The sequence below is a fragment of the Pelophylax lessonae genome, assembly GCF_965119305.1.
Source record: "Pelophylax lessonae genome assembly, chromosome: 6".
Lineage (NCBI taxonomy): Eukaryota > Metazoa > Chordata > Amphibia > Anura > Ranidae > Pelophylax > Pelophylax lessonae.
Window position 1 is genome coordinate 91,878,825 of NC_138773.1, and position 23,785 is coordinate 91,902,609.

Genomic DNA, 23,785 nt, shown 5'->3' on the forward strand with positions numbered 1-23,785 from the left:
TGCAGATTCTGGGTGCCTTAGCAAACCCATTGTAGCTGCCTTCTAGCTCAGGGTCAGCTACAATCCCCCCCCCCCCCCCCCCTTCACAACACAGCAAGGTTTGCAGGTCAACATCCAAAATTTTTCTCTAATTGATTTGTTAAATGTATTTTTCCCTAATGAGTTCATTCAAGGCATCGTGGACCAAACAAATATTTTTGCCCAACAGTTCATAGAGAACAACCCCACCTCATATCATGCCCGTCCTTTTCGAATGGAGACCCCTAACAGTAGAAGAGCTTAAAGTGTTTTGGGCCTTACCATCAATATGGGGCTTACAAAAAAAAAAAGCGAGCTGCATTCCTATTGGTCCACCAAACCCATCTATCACATGCCAATTTATTCATCGGTCATGTCCAGATCCCGCTATGACATTATAATGCGCTTCCTGCATTCCAACGATAACTCGCAGTGCCCTCCCCGAGATCATCCCAACTTTGACAAACTCTATAAAATTCGCCCCCTAATTGATTTATTTTCTAAACGGTTTCCCGAAGTTTATGTCCCTGACCAGAACATCTCTGTGGACAAATTACTGGTCCATTTCACAGGCCGGCTGGGATTTAGGCAGTACATTCCCAGCAAGAGGGCTAGGTAGGGCTTAAAACTTAACAAGCTCTGTGAAAGCAACACTGGGTATGTGTACACTTTTCACGTGTTTGAAGGCAAAGACCTCCCAGCTCCAGCCCCCTGAGTGCCCAATGTACATGGTAATAAGTGACAAAATTGTCTGGGACCTAGCCTTCCCACTGTGGCAAAAGGGGTACCACATTTATATGGATAATTATGATATATATATATATATATATATATATATATATATATATATATTATTATATTATATTGCCCCTTTTCTGCCACCTGTACCTGAAGAAAAACTTTGCCTGCGGTACAGCATGAAAAAACAGGAAGGGCTTTCCGCAGCGCCTAGTCACCACAAAATTACAAAACGGAGAATCCGCAAGCCTTAGGAATGAGGAAGTGTTGGCTTTGAAGTGGAGGGATAGGAAGGACGTACATGTGGTATCACCATACTCAGGAAGAGTAGCAGAATGTATTTTGGGGTGTCATTTTTGCTGTGTACATGGTATGTGTTAGAAATAGCTTATAAATTAACAACTTTGTGGGAAAAAAAAATTTTCTTCATTTTCCCAAGAATTGTGGGAAAAAATGCCAACTTCAAAAACTCACCATGCCTCTTACTAAATACCTTGGACTGTCTACTTTACAAAAAGGGGTCGTTTGGGGGGTATTTGTACTGTCCTGACATTTGAGGGCCTCAAGAAAGGAGATATGCAGTCAGTACATCAGGTGTGAGCAATTTTCAGTAATTGGTACCATAGCTTCTAGACTCATTAACTTTCACACAGACTAAATAATATACACTAATTTCGGTTTATTTTACCAGAGATATGTAGCAGTATAAATTTTGGCCCAAATGTATGAAGAAAAATAATTTTTTTGCAAAATGTTATAATAGAAACTAAAAACAAGTGTTTTTTTTTTCTAAATTTTTGCTCTTATTTCACTTATATCACGAACAAAAAAAAAAAAAAAAAAAAAATCCATTTGTGATCAAATACCACCAAAAGAAAGCTCTATTTGTGTGAAAAAAAGTGATAAAAATTTTGTTTGGTTACAGTGTAGCATGACTGAGCAATTGTCATTCAAAGTGTGAGAGAGCTGAAAGTTGAAAAATTGGTCTGGGCAGGAAGGGGGTGTAACTGCTCTGTATGGAAGTGGATAAAGAAATAAGAAATAAAGGATTTTACCTGCATATGGTGGAATACGTTCAGAAACAGCACCAAACAGTGTGTTGGCTTGCAGGGCGAGAATGAAAGAATAGCAGAAACATACAAGCATTGTCTAGAAATCGAGTTTAGCAATGTTCCCAAAGATGCTGGGTTTCACTCCACTTCCTACAGGCGTTTCATTGACAAAAAGCTCTTGGATGCAGCAGCATCCTGAAGCTGATAATGATCACAAAGGCCAGTCTGCGTCATCGGGTAGTAGTACTTCAACAATTGAATGTCCAACAAAGAAATTTAGGTCCAGGACGGGCCTGTCAGTAGTTTGTGCAGGTCCCCTGCTTCCTGCATGGTGTATAATTTGTAAGAAAACGGACAAGAAACTTCAGCAAGTAGGTAAAAACAAAGTACACACAACACCGTGCCTGTTGCACAAACAGAACTGGCATATGTTTTGGAAAGGGCATAGATGCTGAAAGATGTACAATCCCACGCTGGACAGATTTCCATATATTGCTTCAAGGTAATTGCATTCTGCAAAAGTCAGCGCTGTATTATCTTCCAGTCATTGAGGCTTCACCAACAGAGATGTCATCAGTACACACAATCCTGAAGTGAAGTGTCGAAATTGCTGATCAGCTAGAACTGGACCATATAGTGTTAGTTTTTGACCAAGCTTTTTATGGCAAGGCTCAGCAAATCCGCTGGAAAGACAATGACCTTACTCAGCGTGTAGTAGTTAGACTAGGTGAATTTCACACATGCATGTCCTATCTGGGCATTCTAGGAAAAAGGTTTGAAAATGCAGGACTGCAAGGCATACACTGAGTCTGAAGCTGTTGCCTCAGGATCCATCAAGTGGAGTGATCAATGGTCATCACTACAACCGCAGCATGAGGGCACACAAACTTCTGTAAGAGAGTCTGCAACGCATCAGACTTCTCACCATCTTAGACTTCTTGCCACTAGAGGAGAGAGATGAATGTATGCAATGGATGTCATAAATGAGATCAAATGTGCATTCCAGGACAGTACAGACCAATGGATGCTTTGTGTGCAAATGATACATTTTACAAAATGTGTTCCAAATATGTAGACTTTGTGAAAAGAAGTGCAGAAAACCCAACGTTTGCTTTTTGGAGTTCATATTTTGACATGGTACAGATACTCCTGTTTGTGAGAGCAACACGAGAATCAGACTGGCAGCTTCACCTGTCAACAGTGCGCTTGAAGATGCCGTGGTTGTTTTTTTTTTGCGTACGATTGTGTAAATTATTAGGCATTTACCTGAATACTGGCTGGAAATGGTCAATTTGCCCCACACACATCCTTCTTGCCATAGGGAGCTCAGTGTTAAAGGCAGTGGGCTGTCCAACGTCACATTGTCCATGGATTTGCCTCGATTGCTTGTTACCAGGCCATTGAGCAAACATGCAACACAGATTCCAAGACAAAGGGTGGTTGAACAGGGTTAACACAGAATTGAGCTGCAGTTTATCGCTGGATATTGTCACAACATGAAAGGGCTGCCAAAGCAAGACAATGTGAGGCAATGGCAGTAAAAAATGTCCTCATACAAGAAAGTGAAAAAAGACCTTGACAGCACAGGAATTCATGCTGATGATCAGAATAATTTCTATCCTAGATTCTATGCTGAATCCTTTTGACACACACCAAGATGGCTTGGTATGTATTAGCTGTGGGACAGTCGGAGCTGAAGAAACCATGAGAGATTTGCTTGCAGCTTCAGAAAAGGGGAAAAATGCTGTCAAAGTGTTTATGAACCAAATACTGTTATCACCATCAGTTGACATATTTTCTCCCATCAAAACACAAAAATTGAAGACCTTTAGTGACCAAGAAAAGACAAAAAAAAGAAATCTGCAGCAAGGAAGTGATTCTACATGCCAACAAGAAGGTATTCTCCAGACTACTCATCTTAAGTAAAAGTAGAAAAATAGACCTGCGGGAAATTCTGTCCTACTCTTTGGGAACTGTCTCATATCCTTTAGCTAGTGCTGATGGTTCACTTGCTAAAACAAACAAGTCAGCTCTTCTGGGTCTATACGTAACCAAATGTGGAGACTGTTTAGTTGACAAAGTTCCGGCTGATGAAGCGATTCTCTTGGATGGCAGTCATTCAAGTAATTCGGTCCATACGAGGTACCTTCAGAGAGCTAGCCGAGACAATACTGCAGTAGATTGTGAAGCTTGCTCTGAAGCACAACTGTACATGGATAGACTGTGATTGACCGGTATCCTGAAATGAGTATTAAAAATCTAGAACAATAATGTAGAGCTGGTGGTGGTACACAACAGGTAAAAATTTATGAACAGGATCAAAAGACACCAACACAATGGAAAACGTTTTTTTTTTCAGATGGAACAAAGAGGACCTGGCAGAATTCCTATATGGTGTGGCAAGATGCTGATCTTACAACTGTGAGTAAAGACTTAAGGTTGTACATAGCACATGGAGACCTGTGTCACTGTGTGACTGTACTGGAGGGTTTACAAACTCTTAGGGAAGTTGAAGATCTGACATGTGATCATGAGAAACGTGACACCAGGGTGTTTTTTCATGCAAAACATGCTGCATTGAAGCATCAAACTATAGTCATCAAGGGCCCTGATACTGATGTGGCAGTGATTGCTTTAAGTCTTCAGCAAGATTTACCATGTAGGTTGTGTTTTTTCACAGAGGTTGGCAACAAAACGAGGATCATTGACTTAGCTAATGTGTCATCAGCTGTTGGCACCAGTGTGTGTTTGGCACTTATTGGGATCCATACCTTCTCAGGCTGTGACTCTACAAGCTGCTTTTATGGCAAAGGCAATAGAAAGGCATTTTCTGTTGCTTGCGAGGAATACCTGACTGCATTTACAAATCTGGGTAGCAGTAACCTGGGCCAGTATACCTTTGAACTACTTTGCAAATATGTGTGCCACCTGTATGTCCAGTCATCTGCAAAAAAATGTGAACGATGCAGGATACAAAGCATTCTGCAAGGCATCGTCAGCTTTGCCAAAACTATTCATGCCTCCGACAAGTGATGCCCTTTACCAACACTGTAAAAGCACAAACTACTAAGCAGCCATAATGAGACATTCTCTGAAAAGGTATAATGTGTGCCCCGTCACCCATTGGCAATAAATGGCACCTCGAGGATTGGAAGTTAACAGTGACCTGGATGACTAGAAATCCTGCCCTTGAAAGTGTACTGCAGCTACTCTTGTACTGATTTATGTGGGTGCAAAAATTGTGCAAATGTTTCCCAAGAAAAAGAGAAAAGAGCTACATTGGACCAGTGGCGTACCAACAGGGGGTGCGGGCCGCTCCGGGTGCCGTGCAGTGGGGGGGGGGGGGGGGGGTGTGTCAGGCCAGTACTTGCGTCGAACATCTTCTCATGTGAAGGCAGCTGCTCACTCGGTCTGTGCTGCTTACCCACGCTGCTCGCCGGTGCCTGAGCAGCCTCGTGTGTGTGCTGGATAGGAGGAGCGGTGGGGCAGCTTTATATAGAGGAATTGATCTTTCCATATTCCTCCTGCAGCCGCTGAATGCCTGATTCTCTTCCTCTCCCTTCTGCAGGCATTCAGCGGTTGCAAGAGGAATATGGAAAGATCAATTTCTCTATATGCAGCTGCCCCACCGCTTCTCCTATCCAAATTCTTTTTTCTTTTGCTGGCCCCCCAGTGCTGTCCAGCCCCCCCCTCCAGCCCCCCAGTGCTGTCCAGCCCCCCAGTGCTCTTCAGCACCCCCCCTCCTGCCCCCCCAGTGCTCTTCAGACCCCCCCATGCTCTCTGGCCCCCCAGCGCTCCCCCCCCCGCAGTGATCTCCAGTCCCCCCCCCAGTGCTCTCTGGCTCCCCAGCAATCCTTGGCTCCCCCTGTGCTCTCTGCTCCCCTCCATTCCGTGCTCTCCATCCCCCTAAGTTTTCTCTGCCCCCTATCTCAGTGCTCTCCACCCCTCACACTCTCCAACTCCCTACAATGCTTTCCAGACCCCCCAAGTCCCCCCTAATGCTCTCCAGGCCCCCTCCCCACCCGTCAGCTCCTCCGGTGCTCTCCGGCCCCCCTAGTGCTCTTCTATCATGTCTGCAGTCTCTGACCATCTCCTGTATCATGTCTGCAGTCTCTGACCATCTCTTGTATGATGTCTGCTAACAATGTTAACAGCCCAGCTACAAATCAACTTCTCAACTTAACCTCATCTTTTGACCTAAACCTTCTATACACTGATGACACTCAAATATATGTCTACTCCTTACCTCACTCCTTCAGTCTCGTCTATTACTAACTTACTTACTGACATATCAGGATGGATGTTGCACCACTTCCTCAAACTAAATCTCTCTAAAACAGAGCTGGTAATATCCCCCCCCCCCCCCCAACCACCTATGCCCCACTCCATGACTTTTCCCATCAAAATCAGTACTGCAACCATCAATCCCTCCCCTTATGCCAGGGTACTAAGTGTAATCTTAGACTCAGACCTGTCCTTTCAGCCCCAAATTCAATTGTTGTGAAAAGCGTATAGACTTCACCTCCGTAACATCTCTAAAATTTTTAGTTTCAATAGTTTTTATTAGGTTTCAGGTAACAAAAGATATGGAACAACAACAATGGCAATATCATGGTTGCGAAGAGTCCATGAGTAAAGGGTGTGCATTCAATAACAAGTACAATTTGAGTAAGGCAGTCCAACATTAACTTATGCAGACCAAAATGTACAATTCCAGAAATAGGGAAGGGGGATGTCCGGCACCCCAATGGGATGAAACTGTGCCCGGGGGGGGGGGGGGGGACATCCTTATTGGAAGTTCAAACAAAGCAACAAAAGCAATCTAGGTCAATATGTTGAACTGTCACTGCTGGGGTGCAGACTCCTTGAAATAGTAGGGGGGGGGGGGAAATGACACAGGAGGGGGGGGGGGTAGAGAGAGGTGGGAAATAGAATATGGGGGTGGGAAGAGGAAAGAGAAATGGAGATTCCATCCACCAGTAAGGTCACTAGAAGGAAGGAGTATCCAAAAGCAATTTTAGATTTTGGCTGTGTATTTAGGATGTGAAAGCCAAGCATCCCATTATTTAAAGAAGGGTGCAGTGTGCAAAGAAGTGCGAGCCAATATGTGTTCCATTTCACATTGTTGTGATCAGTATAGGAATGGCACTCCTCAGTATTTTTCATCGATCATATATGAATATGTGAAGAAAAAAAGCGAGGCCCATAGCGTAATCCCGTATAAACTTGTAATATTATTTATTAAAAAATATATATACTCACAATGTATCATGAAATGACAGACATATCAAGGCTAAACAAGGGATGAAGGTGCGGCGTCCCGCAAAAGGTCCCAAGCAGCAAATGATAAAGGCCGGCTAATTCCAGGGGGCGTGTGGACGTTGCGTCTGGAGTCGCCATATATGATCGATGAAAAATACTGAGGAGTGCCAATCCTATACTGATCCTTCCACGCATCTTGAGAGGCGGTTCCTTTGATTTGAAAAAGTATCCACGTAACATCTGACCTTCAGTGGTTTGATTAACAGCTGGGAGAGGCTGACTCATTAAGTTGAGCAGCCATGGAAATCTGGTAAGCTGCTTACTATATCCCATCACAGAGGTGCTCCCCTTCTTCACATACCCTTGGTGTCACGGGAAGAATCCCCCCTTGGAATATTGTGCATGCGGATTTTTGTTTTTACCCTACACCAGCGTTTTTTTTGGGACTTATTCATTTGGACACTTTCTTATTTATACACATTATTGTGATTATTAGTTTTCATTCATTTGGACACTTTTTCACCATTTTTGTGAATATTGATACTTTTAGCGCTACACTTTTACGTTTTAATGGTATTTTGAGTCACTGTTAGTTGATTTTGTGTTGGCTGCTGATATATTTTATTCTTTCACTCATTACACTAGCGCGGAAATTTCTTATTTTTATAAGAATCTCTGCTTGCCGGAGTCCTTGTGGCAAACGGAATCACCTCGAAGGCTGACACCATCAGCCCCAGAGACCTCATGCATGTCCGCAGGGAGGAGAGATCGCTGTCTCTGAGGGCCCTGATCTCACCCTGCAAGGTCTACCGAGGACCACAATCCCCTTCTTCAGAGCCAGCACAGGGGCCAAAACCTTGGTGAAGACCCTGGGAGCCGAAGCTAGACCAAAGGGTAATACCACAAATTAAAAATGCTCATCCGCCACTGCAAAGCGGAGAAAGCGCTGGTGACCTTCGTAGATAGGGATGTGTAGGTACGCATCCTTTAAATCGATGGAGGCCAGACAATCCCCTTGATTTAAAGACGCCACCAGCGACCGGATGGATTCCATCCAAAACTTCTGCACCCGTACAAAGTGGTTCAGAGACTTGAGGCCCAGGATTGGACGCACCTAAGAACTAAGAAAAAGAGGAGATCAGACACGGCCTTCTTAGAAGCTTGGCCCGCCGACCAGCTTTTGAGCCATACCATGCGGCGAAAGGCAATCCCCCCCGCAGACACTCTTGCGACCAGGGGAGCCTCGTCCAGAGCCACGTCACACAGATACACCATGGCCTGGGCCATTTGATCCGTGAGCTTGATGAGTCGGGGGAACCGACTCCACCAGCAGGTTGTTCTTAAGCACCTTGATCCATTACGTGACTGTTCGAGAAACCAGCACGGATGCGAACACAGGCTTGAGGAGCGAGCCCACCACTGGAACCACCGTGGATTTATTCAGCCGGGAAACAGTGTGGACTACCTTAGGGGACACTGTCCAGCGATTGGAAACTGAGTCTGCAAAAGGATAAGGGCGCTGAAAATGCTTAGGCACCGCCAGCATGTGCTTAATGCGCCGCCATTGCTCGTTCACGGTCTCGTGAAACTCCTCAGAACAAGGGAAAACCTGACCCGACTTCTGGGCTTTGCGGGAGCCGAAGACAACCCGCCTTCCTGACTGTGTGGGCTCATCATCAATATGCAAAGTCTCCCTGACGGAGCGTACCAGTGCTTCCACCAAAGCGCTTTCCAGCGCTGCAGCTGAGGACTCCTCCTCCTCACCGTCCGAGTGGGAGGACAGGGATCGCTCAGGGAGGGCAGTGTCCGTAGCAACCCCTTTAGGCTCTGAATCAGAAGATTGAGAGGGCATCGGCCATTTTTGAATAGGAACTTGAGACATGACAAGATCAACTTTGGATGCCAGAGTTTCAATCGCTGCAGACAGAGATGCTAGGGAAGGCGACCTGGATGTCCCGGACGCACACACAAGATCAGTGGGGAAATCACTCTGGGACTCCATGTTGGCAAATAGACAAAAAAAAGGTACACTGGCCCTTTAAATCTGCGATAACGGTCCGCACCGCTAAACCTCGCTACCGCAGGAGTCCCATTTTAGCTAGTATAAAAACTGATCAGAGCTAAATGTGTCTGAAGAATGCGCAAAAGGACTAAAGACCCCTTACTGTGCCAGAACTGGATCAGCAACCACTCTCCATGCTGTCTGCAGCAAGTGAAAACTCCTGGGAGGAAGTGACCAAATATCACTAGAGGCCGAACCCCCCTGAGCCACAATAACATGGTGCCATAGGAAAGAATCGGAAAAGCACAGGGAAAATGGCCGCTGCCGATACAGCGCGGCCTGCCCACATCCAAGATGGAGCCCGAAAACGGCGCTAACAAACAGCAAGGCAGAAAAAGACTGCTGCCCTTACATTGATGCAGCCTGGCTGCCCACACCCAAAATGGCGGCCGAACACAGCAGCAGCGATCAGGAGCCCAGGGAACAAGGCCACCATGGGAATCCACCACAGGGAACCCCCCAGGACAAGTCAGAAGCTATACACCCCCCCCCCCCCCCAAGTGGGAGACGCCACTATAGTGCCCCCATGAGGAGCAGGGCGGGTAGGACCTGTCCTGACAGGCCAAAGGGGGCAGAAGCACTCACCATACCATGGACCTTGGGCTCTGCTTCGAGGCAGCTCACCTCCCACCTTGAGTGGGGGTGCTGCCAGCCAAGAAGGGTACGCTGCAGCTCAGGACGTTCCAGGGTGATGCGTCCCAGCGAAAACTGTTCGCAGGCTCGTCCCCATCCGTTGGGGCACCATCGTGGTGAGGCCTGGGCAGACCACAACCTGCTCACGCTCGTAGGCCGGCTGGGAGACCATAAGGATCTAGATTAACCAGTGCGAAACCCCAGCCCGGATGTCGCTTGTAGTTCACCAGGAGGATCCCCCTGACACTAGCTAGCGATAGTGAGTAAAGAAAATTAACCACTTACCGACCAGGCCTATTTTTGACACTTGGTGTTTACAAGCTAAAATAATTTTTTTTTTTGCTAGAAAACTACTTAGAACCCCCAAAACATTATATTTTTTTTTTCCAGAGACCCTATAGAATAAAATGGAGATCGTTGCAATATTTTTTATCACACCGTATTTGCACAGTGGTTTCCAAACGCAATTTTTTGGGAAAAAATGCACTTTTTTGAATAAAAAAATAAGAAGTAAAGTTAGCTCAATTTTTTTCATAATGTGAAAGATAATGTTACGCCGAATAAATAGATACCCAACATGTCATGCTTCAAAATTGAGCACGCTCGCCGAATGGACAAACTTTGGTACTTTTCCATAGGCGACATTTTAAAAATGTATATAGGTTATCAGCTTAGAGTTACAGAGTAGGGCTAGGGTTTAAATTATTGCTCTCGCTCCAACGATCGAGGCTATACCTCACATGTGTGGTTTGAACACCGTTTACATATGTAGGCAGGACCTTCTGCGTGCGAGCTAACGGGGACAGGGCGCTTTAATTTTTTTCCCCCCTATTTATTTTATTTATTATTTTTGATTTTTACACAGTTTTTAAAAAAAAAAAAAAAAAAATGTGATCATTTTTATTCCTTGTAATAGAAATAGCCATGACAGGACCTCTTTATTGTGAGATCTGGGGTCACAAAGTCCTCAAATCTCACAAGGACACAAAAAAAACACGGCTCTTTAAGCCGGTTGCTAAGCAACGACGTTTGACATCGCTCCGGTCCTCCAAGACCATAGATTCGAGTGATGGCCATCTTGCCCTCACTCGATTTCCTGTCTAAGAGGATCTGGGACTGGATCGTTTTCCCCGCTGCCGGCGGGTCCGGTAAGCGGGGAAAACGGCCGGGACGTGGTGGGAGGGGGGACCTCTTCCGTCGCACTGTAAGGGTGATCCCGTGGCGAATCCGCCGCTGGGACTACCCTTACCTGAAAGCCGATCGCCCGCCATTTTTAAAAATACCGGGGTTATGTCAGCCATCAGCTGCCATAATCCCGGTATTTAGCATCAAAGTACCGACGTAAAACGAAGATGGGCGGTCGGTAAGTGGTTAAACTTAAACATTTCTCAAAGAAAATAAAAGACTGAGACCGGAGTCCCAGCAGGGAAACCCAAGTCCTACTCCTAACACTAGGCAGCAAGAAACTGATTAGTGAGCACAATGTGTCTGGGGTAATGTCTGAGGGGACAGCCCCTAAGGGTGTGTCTAGTGAAAAGTTTTTCTAATAGTTTCATTGCCTAGTCTTACTCCTGTAGAGGGCACATTACCATTTGTGAGGAAACTATGAAGTGGCTGCGTCTGTCAGAGGACGTAAGAGAAAAAAAACAGAGCGCTTATAGCTGAGAGTGGGTATATACCCCCTGGGACTGCCCATAGGCGTAGTGAAGCTTTTTCCTGCCTCCTGTAGGGGGCAGTATAACCCAATGGTTAAGAAGAATCAGGAGCTGTGTCCGTCAATGAACGAAAGAGGAAAGGTCATTTTTGGTGAGATACTCCCAAATGGAAATCACGTCTAAAAGGGATGCAGACCTAGCCAATTTTCTAATTAGAGCCCTGCAAGTGCAGCAGCAGATTGATGAACATAAAATCACTCCCATACAGATTCACTTTGCACATGGACACAAACAAACAGATATTTCTTCAGAATAACAAAAGGCAGGGAATCTGCAACAAAGTTTGTTAAAATACCTGCAATGTACATAAAATCACCCAGACAGTACTCTTAGTTACTCATTAAATGCTTGAGATATTTAACTGTCTAAGCTTTAGACTTCATTCAAGGAGTGCAGAATAGAGACATTAATGGAAGCCCCAGCTGTAGTTTTTTTTCGATCAAAGTTTTTAATTGAAATGAACAAGGTTCTTAACATTTTTCAATTTTTGGTCTTAAAGAGATCAGAGAACATCAAGCATAATGCAGAACAGAACAAAGTGGCTTGTAGTGCACAAATAAACACAAGTGCAGTCATTGATTTTCAACATGCAGAAATAACCTGCAAAATTATTCTTTAAAACCAGAAGTTACAATATGTTCTCACTTCCTAACTTTAACTTTAAATAAGCTCTTAGTAAGCTAACTTTAGCTTTAAATAAGCTCTTAGTAAGCTTCTGACAGCGCTGATGTTTTTTAAAAACCTACTAAAGAAAAAAAAAAAAAAGAATAAATTGTGTGGTCCCCCAAAAAAGGCAGCATTGGCAGCTCCATTATATCAATCCTCTAAGAATCCCTTTATCATCTATATTCAACCTACAGCTAGAGTCTTACATGGGTTTCTAGACAGCTGCCCAAACGTTTCCATTCCACAAGAATACTGGTGCCTACATAATCTGGTCCAAACTAAACTCCTCTTTTTCCCTGAAACACGCAGCTTAACAGGACTAAACAGGGATGTTCCACCTATAACCACTCCCCCCTAGTTACCAACATGCAAAAAGCAGTGACATGTGACTGTCACAGGTGAATACAGGTGTTTGGGATGTATATGCTGTGATTAACAGCCTGGCTTCACCTTCTCTATTCTAAGTGAGAAACAAATTGTGGTGCCTAATGGGGTAATAACAGGGCCTCGGGGGATAGACCGGAGAAGTATTTCTATTCACAGATTATACACAGTTTTTGTTGATAAGCAAAATAGTTTGTATTTGGCAGCACTTTCTGTAAACACTGGAAAAGGAAAGGGTTGCTTTAAGGCTCCGTTCACATGTCAGCGTATGGATCGCGGCGCGATTCCGCCCGCGATCCGGAGATTATTGCAAATCGCGGGACGCCTGTGCGTTGCCCGTGATTTTCAATAGCCCCCCAAACACTGAGCAATGTTGCCGCGATTTCCGCCTGCCAAATCGCGGTAACATCGCGCAAAAAAAAAATTGCGGGACGCATTACGCCCAAAAAAGTACAAGAGCTTCTTTGGAGTGTATTGCGTCCCGCGATTTTTTTTGCGTGATGTTACCTCGATTCGGCAGGCAGAAATCGCGGCAACATCGCTCAGCGTTTGGGGGGCTATTGCAAATCATGGGCAACGCACAGGCGTCCCGCAATTTGCAATAATCTCCGGATCGCGGGCGGAATCGCGGCAATTCTGCCCGCGATCCAAACGCTGACATGTGAATGCAGCCTAAATGTTTCTAAGGCCTTGGTGAATAATCCGAACATTCAAAGTTTGTGCAGTCCACAGATTATTTGTAGAAGACTGCCCAGGACTGAACTAAAAAAAACAAATACACAAAACTGTATGAAAGCACAAAATTACATATTTACAAAATCAAAACCACAAATCATTTTTGAGTTATACACGTCGTCTTGTCCTAGTGGATGCTGTTGAAACATTTCTTCTCCCTTCTTCCACTCTAGGCACCTGGGAAGTGGATGGTGTTTCAGAACTGGCCTGTGAAAATGCTATCAAACACAGAATATTCCCGTTATGTAAAACAAAAATATTATTACTGTAGTATTTTGGTATTAGAGTGCAAAAAAGAAATATAGTCTGTAGTAATCCACAGCAACTGTTAACTTTTTACGAGGAGGTGAGCTGTGAGCTAGAAAGGGGGGAGACCTGTGGATGTGGTGTACCTGGATTTTGCTAACATACGACACAGTTCCCCACAAACACTTAATATACAAACTAAGGTCTGCAGGGATCGACCAAAAGGTTTGTTCTTGGAAAGAAAACTGGTTACATGGGCATGTCCAAAGGGTGGTGATAAATAACGCATACGCAGAGTGGTCTGGAGTGGTAAGTGGGGTCCCCCAAGGCTCAGTCCTGGGACCAATTTTGTTCATTTTATTTATCATTAACAGGACGAAATCAGTAGCTCAATCTCAGTTTTTCATGGATGACACAAAGATATGCAGGGCAATAACTTTTCATCAAGATATAGAAATCTTATAGAATGACCTGAACAAAATTACAGAGTGGGCAACTACGTGGCAAATTAGATGTACAGAAGTGTAAGGTATTGCACTTGGGAGGGAAAAAACAAAAACGCAAATTATGCTCTGGGGGGAACCTCTGGGGGAATCCAGGATGGAAAAGGATTTGGGGGTTCTAGTAGCAGATAGACGAAGTAATAGCATGCAATGTCAAGCTGCAGCTGTTAAAGCCAGCAAACTATTAGCATGCATAAGGAAGGGCATATACTCCAGAGACAAAGCCAGAATCCTACCACATCTGGAGTATTCTGTCCAGTTCTGGTCGCCAATCCTCAGAAAGGATGTGCTGGAACTGGAGAGAGTCGAAAGAAGGGCAGCTAAAATAATTGGGGGATTGGAGAAACGTAATTACGAGGAGCGATTACAAGTGCTTAATTTATTCTCCTTGGAGAGGGGACATGATAGAGATTTACAGATACCTTAATGGCGATCCCACCATAGGTAAAAAAATATTTAGTTTCAAGGAATGCAAGAGGACATGTGGCCACACAATGAGATTAGAGGAGAGGCGGTTTAACCTTAAGCTGCAAAAGGGGTTCTTCACTGTAAGGGTGGAGAGAATGTGGAACTCTCTTCCACAATTGGTGGTAGCTGCGGGGAGTATGGCTACTTTTAAAAGACTCTTGGACATGCATGTTGGATCTTGAAGAAATCTTCACTGCAGGGATGCCTGTCCTATTTCTGAATTTCTTTTTGAACTGCTAGCGCTGCAATGGGTAACAATTTCAGCACTTCAGGCCGAAAAGCAGTACAGATGGTCGTCCTCCTCCTTTCTTCTCCAATGAGAAAAGTTCTCTTTCTATGATTACACTGCTTGTAAGATGATCTGTGAATGGGAGAGAGAATCCTGCGACTAATCAGACTCTCCCCCAATCACAGATCAGGTTACAACCAGTGTAAACAATAATTACATTTTCTCAATGAAGGAAGAGGAAAGAGGGGCGTGTCCCTGTCAGATCAGCCATATGCTGGTCTTCCAGAAGACTGAAAGCTGTTAACTATTGCAGTTCCAGAAGTCCAGAGACAGGAAGAGGACAGACATCCCTGCAGTGAAGATTTCTCTAAGTTTCCGCTGCCTGCACAATGTTCATTACAGGAAAGTGATGTGACTAACAGCTGTAGGGTTTTTTTTTTTTTTTGTAAGCTAAACTTCAGGTTTAAACTGGCCATAAAATGCTTAACAGCATAAATTCAGGAATCTCTCGTGCTGGTTATTGCATTCAGAAAGTTGCATTACCCATGGTTGTAGTATAGTACCTGAACAGTGACTGCATCTGATAAGAGTGCAGTCACTGTATGGCACCACTTTGTTGAACCAGATGGTCCCACTACCACTGATATGCTACTAGCCACACACAGATCTAATATTCTTTATGAAGTATGACTGCTGGGAGCATGCAGATCACACAATATAAATGTAGATTTTCTGAGGAAAAAAAAACGTAGTCAGACGAAAGGTAATTAAATCTGTAATAAAATATCTCCATATGCTGTATTTATGTACCTCAGACCAGGTAAAATGGAAAAATGTGCAAGCAATCTGATACAATGCTGCAATCTTTTTTCCTATTGTAGGTCTCTGCGTTTTTGAATATTTAGGTGCATTGCGTTTAGGATAGCTCATTCATTTCACTGGGCTGTCCTATGCATGACAACAATTGCACAAAAGAAGTGCGGGCACCTTTTTCTTTTTTTTTTTTAAATCGCATTGCACTACAACCTTTGACAAAGGGAATGAATATACTCAAACTACTTATGAAAATACACTGAAGAGAACTATCCTGTGTAAATATCTAAATCATTATATAATACAAGGCATAGATAGGTTGTTTTTAAAATGACAAATCACAATACTGTGTCTCTAAATCAGTTTTCTTCTTTTACAGAGACCCTGTCAGCAAAACAATAATTCAAACAAGAATCTCAGTCTGAAGCCAGCCACACATGGATCGAATTTTAGCCGGCTCAGCAGAGACCAGCTGAATTTCAATCCAAGTATGAGCAGGGTGGTTGTAGATTAAGTCGATCTACACTGGGTTGATTTATTACATGCAATGTGATTTTTCACTTAGCTTAGTAAATGATTTGAAGCTACATGAAATGTAACCCTTCAAGGAATATTCAATCATGTGCAGAAAAAATAAAGAACAAAATTTTTGCTTGCTAATGATTTGATGATTTAAGTCAGCACAGTTTCAATGTATTCACTAATGCCCCATACACACGTACCGATTGTCGGCTGTAAATATTCGGCCGACGACCGATTGTAGGCTTTTTAGTATGATGCTTCCGACAGCGCACTTTCGGCCGAAAAGAGTCTATCGTGCAGGCATTAAAATTTTTGTTGGCCAACACCAGAACGGCCGATTGTTCGCCAGTCAGTACAGAATTCGGCCGACAATCAGCAGATTTGCAAGACTGGGCATGCTCAGAGAAGAAAAAACACAGGGAAAGTTAACCATCACATGACATCACTTCTGCAGTCGGCTGTTGTTGGCCGACAAAATTCGTGTGCAGTCTTTTGCACTTTTCAGCGGACAGGACAGCCCTGGACAAAAGACGGCCGATCGGTCGGCCGACGATCGGTACGTGTGTACGAGGCATAAGTGAAGTTTTATGCTTCAATTTTTTACTAGAAGGTACTTTTAAAGCACAATAAAAATTAAATTAACATACTTGGAATTTCTAGCATCCATTGCTCTGTACACTGAGGGCATCTTGGCACCGACTGTCCTCTGAAATACTTTTCCACACATGTCAGGTGAATCTTGATACCACAGTTTTCACAAATGTGTCCCTAAGCACACAAATGATAATATAAAGCAAGAATTGCAGTTTTCAGGTGCATTCTTTGTGGGCTATTGTATTTGTAATGACGTCACTATTTATTGCACTTTAATCCTTTCACTGCCTGGCCAAACACACTCCACTTTTATCCCCTTCACAGCTAAGCGTAAAACAAATATTAATGCCTAAGCAAAATTTTGCAACTTTGACGGGTTAGTAAAACCGTACATATCACAACTTTGTTGTGCTGGATTATACCTTGTTTTTTTTTTTTTTTTTCAGGACAAATTGGGCTTTAACTTGGTTGTAAATGGTTATGGATAGGACCTGATTTTTTTTTTTTTTTTCATCAAAGTAAAAATGGTCCAAAATAGTAAAAAAAATATGTTTTAAAAATGTTGCTGTATATTGCTTGTCATTACCATAACCTACCATCAAAAAAACAACCCAAAATAAATTCTCCTGCTCCTAATGATTGCAGCCATACCACATACCGTAAATACTCGAATATAAGCCAAGTTTTTCAGCATGTTTTTTATGCTGAAAAAGCCCCCCTCGGCTTATACTCAAACTCACAGTCTCACTTACCTTTTAAAAATGGCGCTGCCCGGTGCCCTGCGCAGTGACGTGTTGGCGCCGGGTGGCGCCATTTTTAAATGTAGGGCGCCTCACCGACAGGTTAAGTGAAACTCCTCTGCAGCCCCTGCATTTCCTCATGCAGTGCTGCGGGCATAGTACAGGACATTCTCCTGTACCATGCCCACACCATCTGTGCTATGCCTGTGCCATGCCTGTACCATCACCTGTGCCATGCCCGTACTATCACCTGTACCATGCCCGTACCATCTCTTGTACCATGCCCACAGCCCTGCATCTCCTGTACCATGCCCACAGCCCCTGTTTTGTGTCTCGTGGTGGTCCAGTAGCTGCTGCATTTCCCACCCTAGGCTTATACTCCAGTCAATAAGTTTTCCCACTTTTTTGTGGTAAAATTAGGTGCCTCGGCTTATATTCGGGTCGGCTTATACTCGAGTATATACGGTATGTATGTTATTTATGGTTTGTACCCATAGTACAGCCCAGAAACAATAGTGCGCATTTTGCGTCTTTTTTTTTTTTCCTACCTAAAACACACTGACACCAATTTAAAAAATGCATAACAATTTTTTTTTTAAATCCTGCCCAAAATAAACTGACCGTGACCTTTGACCCAAACACTAACCCTGACCTAGATATTTTTCCTTTATTTTTTATTTTTATTTTTTTTCTTTTACACACACTTTTTTCTCTCTCTGCAAGGAGAGAGAAAGATACAATGTATATTTCCTCTCCAGCATTCACAGAGAGAGAAACACAGGGGCCAGCTTCACACTGACTGATCACTGTGGTAGCCATCAGAGGCTGCCACAGTGATCAGGTGACCCGGAACCCCAATCGTCAGTGTGGAACTCTGGGCTCTCGGTGAGACCCTGGTCTCTGTGCTGTGCGTAATGCTCCAAGCACAAAGACAGATATGCATATATGAGGCCCCATGGGAAAAAGTCCAGTCCAATGAGGCCAAATATATATGTTATGTCAGTGTGAAAGGGTTAAACTCACGTGGCTAGACCGTTCTTGCAATTCTTCCATAGATTTCTTTTTTTTCCCTTACAGCTTTTAGAGTTTGTAAAAGGCCCCCAAACCATAGATTTTCTGAAAGAGCATGGTGATGTGGGAGCAGTGCTGTGGCGGAGGATCGGTGCTGCAGGGCATAGGCGAAGCAGAGGAAGAGGACAAGAATGGGGGGGGGGGGTGCATTTTAGCAGCCAGTGTGGCAGGGATGTGGAGGGCCAGGGAGCAGAGGGATGGCAGGTTGTTAACCGCTAATCAGAGCTGTACGGTAAGGGGAGGATGACCAGCGCTATGGATTAAAGATATATGAGGGGACAGATAGATAAATAAATAGAAGGTGTGAGCTGCCACCAATCAACCCTTAAGTGCAAGGGTGAAAGTGAAATGTATAATATGGCGATTGGTATCGGCGCTACCTTACAGTATGAAAACGTGACTACCCCAAAGTGTAAGTGAAGATATATAAGGGTGTCAACAGAAAATGTTTATTTGTGAGGAAATAAAATGAGATAAACAATACGTGTGTGTTTATTAAGTTTCAAATAAAAAACAAATATAGTGATACATGTGCAATATGCATATCGAAAACGGTGGAAAAAAATATATAATGGGGGGGGGGGGGGGGGCGGGGGGTGTTCCCACAACCACAAGTGTTATATCAGGTATAAACTTATTCCTGATATATTTGTGCCACACAAGTATTGAAAAATAAACAGGTGCTGCTGTGCAGAGTTCGAAAATGATCACAACCACAAGTGTTATATCAGGACTTCCCTGATATATGTGCCACACATGTGCTAAAAATAGGCAAAAGCTACTGTGCAGAGTCCAAAGAGTCCACTAGGTGGCGTCTGCAATACGACCTGTGTAGCTGTATGGGGGGTCTCTTCTCCGTATTTGGGGGAGCACTTCCGAGCCGATGGTCTGGTGCCCTAAATGCTCATAACGAAAGAAGGCCCCAAAGTGAATAGATAATCCATACAATAACGGCAAAAAAGCGCAGTACACTCACTGTTAAGATGATCTGGATCAGAGTAGACAAAAAACAGTCCGCGCCGGGATGCTTCCGCGTTCCACGGCCGACAACCGGAAGTGACGTTGCACGTTCTAGACTCCGCCCTACGCGTTTCGTCAGAGGGACGTCAACTGGAGCGGCGTCAACTAAGCGTACTCCCGGACTTTTTATAGCCGCCCGTATCCAAGCAACGGAGGGGACGGGCCGACACCGTCATCTTGTTACACCCTCTCCGGAGGCCATATTGCTCCACCACAGGCTTCAATGCAAGGATATGCAGGGGAACGGCCATATTCTCATCATCTCCGATCGATAGCTATAACCGAGTGTAATGCGATTCTGTTTGCCAGACATATTTTTTCAAAAAATTCTTTTATTAATGACAACAATTCTAAAAACAAAATCTCAAAGAAACAACCTCCAAGATAGAGATTGACATTTTGAGAAATCTCATGAAAAAAATATATAAAAAAAGAAATGAAAAAAAGAGAAAAAATATATGATATAAAGGTCAGATGTAGCATAATCTTATTTAGACCAAAATGTGGAACCCCAAAAAAAGGGGGAAAAAAATAGTATGTGAAAGAAAAATAAAAATGAGTAAATATATTCCAACGAATATTTGTATTCAAAGAACCCGATGTATATCGGGAGGAAGGACACAGGAAACAAAAAAAACAAAACAAAAAGTGATCCCTAATTGCATTGGAAGAAGGTGATGTATTGGATGGATTTCTTCGAAATTAAGAAGAACAAGAATACCCCTCTAACAACAACCAAATTTAAACATACTCTTTTAAAGAACAAGTCCACTTTTAATCCCAAAAACCCACAAAACAAAAATCTAGAAGTTTTTAAAAGAATGGTAGAGGACGAAATTAGGAATTTAAAAATCCAAAGAAGGAAGGAACAGAATATATGGGACACTATAAGAAAACTGGAAAAGAGAAAAGGGATCATAATCAGACCAGCAGACAAAGGGGGCGGTCTAGTCATTTTAAACCAGAAAGATTATGAGGAGGAACTTGAAAGACTGATAAATGCAGAAGACACGTACAAAAAACTACCAGGAAATCCCAAGATGAAGTTACAAAAGGTTTTAAAAGATTTTATTTCAAAAGGAAAGAGAATGGGAATTTTAAACAATAAAGAGGCAGAATATCTCCAATTGGAAGCAGCCAGAACACCGGTAATCTATTTCCTACCGAAGATCCACAAAGATGAAAAGAAGCCTCCAGGGCGCCCGATAGTAAGTGGTATAAATTCTGTGCATTCACGTCTGGGGGAATATCTGGACAAATTCCTACAACCCCTAGTACCAAAAGGAAGATCGTACCTCAGAGATAGCAAACAGTTACTCCATGAAATTCAGAATATAACTGTCACAGAAGAAGACATTCTAGTAACCATAGACGTAAATTCTTTGTATACGAACATCATACAGAGCGATGGGTTAGATAGTGTTGACTGGGCGCTACATAAATATACTGACCTCAGACAAGCACAAATGCACTTTATCCTTGAAGGTCTTAAAATGACTATGAACTCAAATTACTTCTGGTACAAGGGTAAATACTACGAGCAGATAAAGGGTGTGGCAATGGGAGCCAAATACGCACCAAGCGTCGCCAATATTTTCATGCAGAAATGGGAAGAGGAACAGGTCTTCAGTGTGGATAGACCCAATCTGAAATATTACAAAAGGTATATAGATGATATCATCCTAGTATGGCGAGGGGATGAAGAAAGCTTACAAAACTTCTTTGATGAGATTAGCGGAAACAGATATGGAATAACGTTCACAGGGAACTGGGACAGACAACAAATAGCATACCTGGACCTGGAACTATTTAAACAAGATGGAAAGATATTTAGCAAGACTTTTTTTAAAAAAACTGATAAAAACGGTTACATTCCTAAAAGAAGTTGTCATCACCCGCAATGGTTGGGGAACATCCCTAAGGGGCAATTATTACGGATTCGTAGGAACTGTAGTAATGCTCGAGACTATGACATACAGGCTGATCTCCTTATTGAAAGATTTATAGAAAAGGGGTATAACAAAAAGGAACTAAAGAACCTCAAGGAAATAGTAAGGAACATGAATAGAGAAGAACTCATCAAGGATAAAGAGAAGAAAGAAAGAAAAAACAATTACGAATTTGCCTTTATCACTGGCTTCAATAGGCAACATAAGGAAGTCGAGAAAATAATAAGAAAGCATTGGCCTATCCTTACAGCGGATCAAACACTCAAAAAGATCCTGCCAAAAAAACCATCCTTTATATATAGAAGAGCCCCCACACTAAGAGACAGACTGGTTAAAAATGTCATCAACCCCCCAAAACAGATCACCCTTCCCACCAGCATCAATGGTTTTTTTAGATGTAAGAAGTGTCTACCATGTAGGACAAATAGAAAACAACCCAGAAAAATCACCCATTTCAAATCAAACACTACAGGAGAAAAGTTCAGGATCAAGGACACCATCACCTGCATGAGCTCTTATGTCACATATGTCATAGAGTGTCCTTGCCGTTTACAGTATATTGGGAGAACTACCCGCCAGTTGTACGTGAGAATACGTGAGCACATCAAGAATATCAAAAAGGGCTTTGAAAAACATACCCTGTCGAGACATTTTAAAGAGGTACATGCTAAAGACCCCTCCGGACTCACTTTTTATGCGATAGATAGGATAAAAGGAGATTGGAGGGGCAGTAACAAACGAAGATTGGTTTCACGTAATGAAACCAAGTGGATTTACATGATGAGATCTCTCCGTCCGGAAGGGTTAAATGCGGATATAGACTTGAATTGTTTCATCACAGACACATAAGCTTTCCTCGTTTAACATCCCTTTTAAGGTTCTTAGATGCTTCGTTTTAAATAAAATCCCTTCCCTTTTTATTAAAAAACCTCTTCCCCTTTTTTTACACTTTTAATATGGGGTTTTTTTAGGATTGGGATTTTATCTCAAATATCTCCCTGGTCGGTTTTTATATATTTTTTATTTTTACTTCCTTTTAATTTTTAATTTTTATTTTTTTATTTTTTGTGATTTTTATATGTTTTAAACAATTTTAGAATTTGTCCCATCTTTCTCATCCAGCATCAGTCTAATTAAAGCCTATTTTATAGGAGTTCCTCCACTTTTGAAATATTTTACCTCCTTATCCAACACCATCATGATATGTGATGGGTACGGGAAATTTTACGTCTAACCCTGTTGCTATAATAATTTTTTACATTTATATAACATAATATTGATTTTATCTAGTTTTTACCCTTGGTATGTTATTTGGGTTGCTTTTTACAAAAAAGTTTTTTAACTTTATAGTGGGAAATAAATTAGCTCTTCTCATCCAGCATCATTTTTGGTTCTAGAATAATACAAATATCATGATGACACAACTACCGAAAAAATTTCCTTCATATCTTTGATTGTTTCTTTTACGTAAAGTAATATTTTTATGCACTTTAACCTTCTCATCCAGCATCACTTTTCACAAATCACCCATTTCTGTTTTTAATCTTAAGTTGTTTCTTCACTTTGGTCCCGATAGTATTTTTTCCTCACCACCATCCAATACATCACCTTCTTCCAATGCAATTAGGGATCACTTTTTGTTTTGTTTTTTTTGTTTCCTGTGTCCTTCCTCCCGATATACATCGGGTTCTTTGAATACAAATATTCGTTGGAATATATTTACTCATTTTTATTTTTCTTTCACATACTATTTTTTTCCCCCTTTTTTTGGGGTTCCACATTTTGGTCTAAATAAGATTATGCTACATCTGACCTTTATATCATATATTTTTTCTCTTTTTTTCATTTCTTTTTTTATATATTTTTTTCATGAGATTTCTCAAAATGTCAATCTCTATCTTGGAGGTTGTTTCTTTGAGATTTTGTTTTTAGAATTGTTGTCATTAATAAAAGAATTTTTTGAAAAAATATGTCTGGCAAACAGAATCGCATTACACTCGGTTATAGCTATCGATCGGAGATGATGAGAATATGGCCGTTCCCCTGCATATCCTTGCATTGAAGCCTGTGGTGGAGCAATATGGCCTCCGGAGAGGGTGTAACAAGATGACGGTGTCGGCCCGTCCCCTCCGTTGCTTGGATACGGGCGGCTATAAAAAGTCCGGGAGTACGCTTAGTTGACGCCGCTCCAGTTGACGTCCCTCTGACGAAACGCGTAGGGCGGAGTCTAGAACGTGCAACGTCACTTCCGGTTGTCGGCCGTGGAACGCGGAAGCATCCCGGCGCGGACTGTTTTTTGTCTACTCTGATCCAGATCATCTTAACAGTGAGTGTACTGCGCTTTTTTGCCGTTATTGTATGGATT

The 23,785-nt window shown here is 42.7% G+C and overlaps 1 protein-coding gene across 2 annotated transcripts in view; it reads right to left on the minus strand.

Moving 5' to 3' along the window:
- Window positions 1-13,247: 13,247 nt before the first annotated feature.
- NSMCE1 (NSE1 homolog, SMC5-SMC6 complex component) overlaps window positions 13,248-23,785 on the minus strand; it is a 57,982-nt gene continuing 47,444 nt past the window's right edge. For both annotated transcript variants that reach the window (XM_082261083.1, XM_082261082.1), the window contains exons 7-8: window positions 16,694-16,814; window positions 13,248-13,483 (exon numbers count right to left, since the gene is read on the minus strand). In XM_082261083.1, coding sequence (XP_082117209.1) covers window positions 13,374-13,483; window positions 16,694-16,814 — 231 coding nt within the window. In that variant the 3' untranslated portion in view covers window positions 13,248-13,373. The remainder of the gene's footprint in view (window positions 13,484-16,693; window positions 16,815-23,785) is intronic.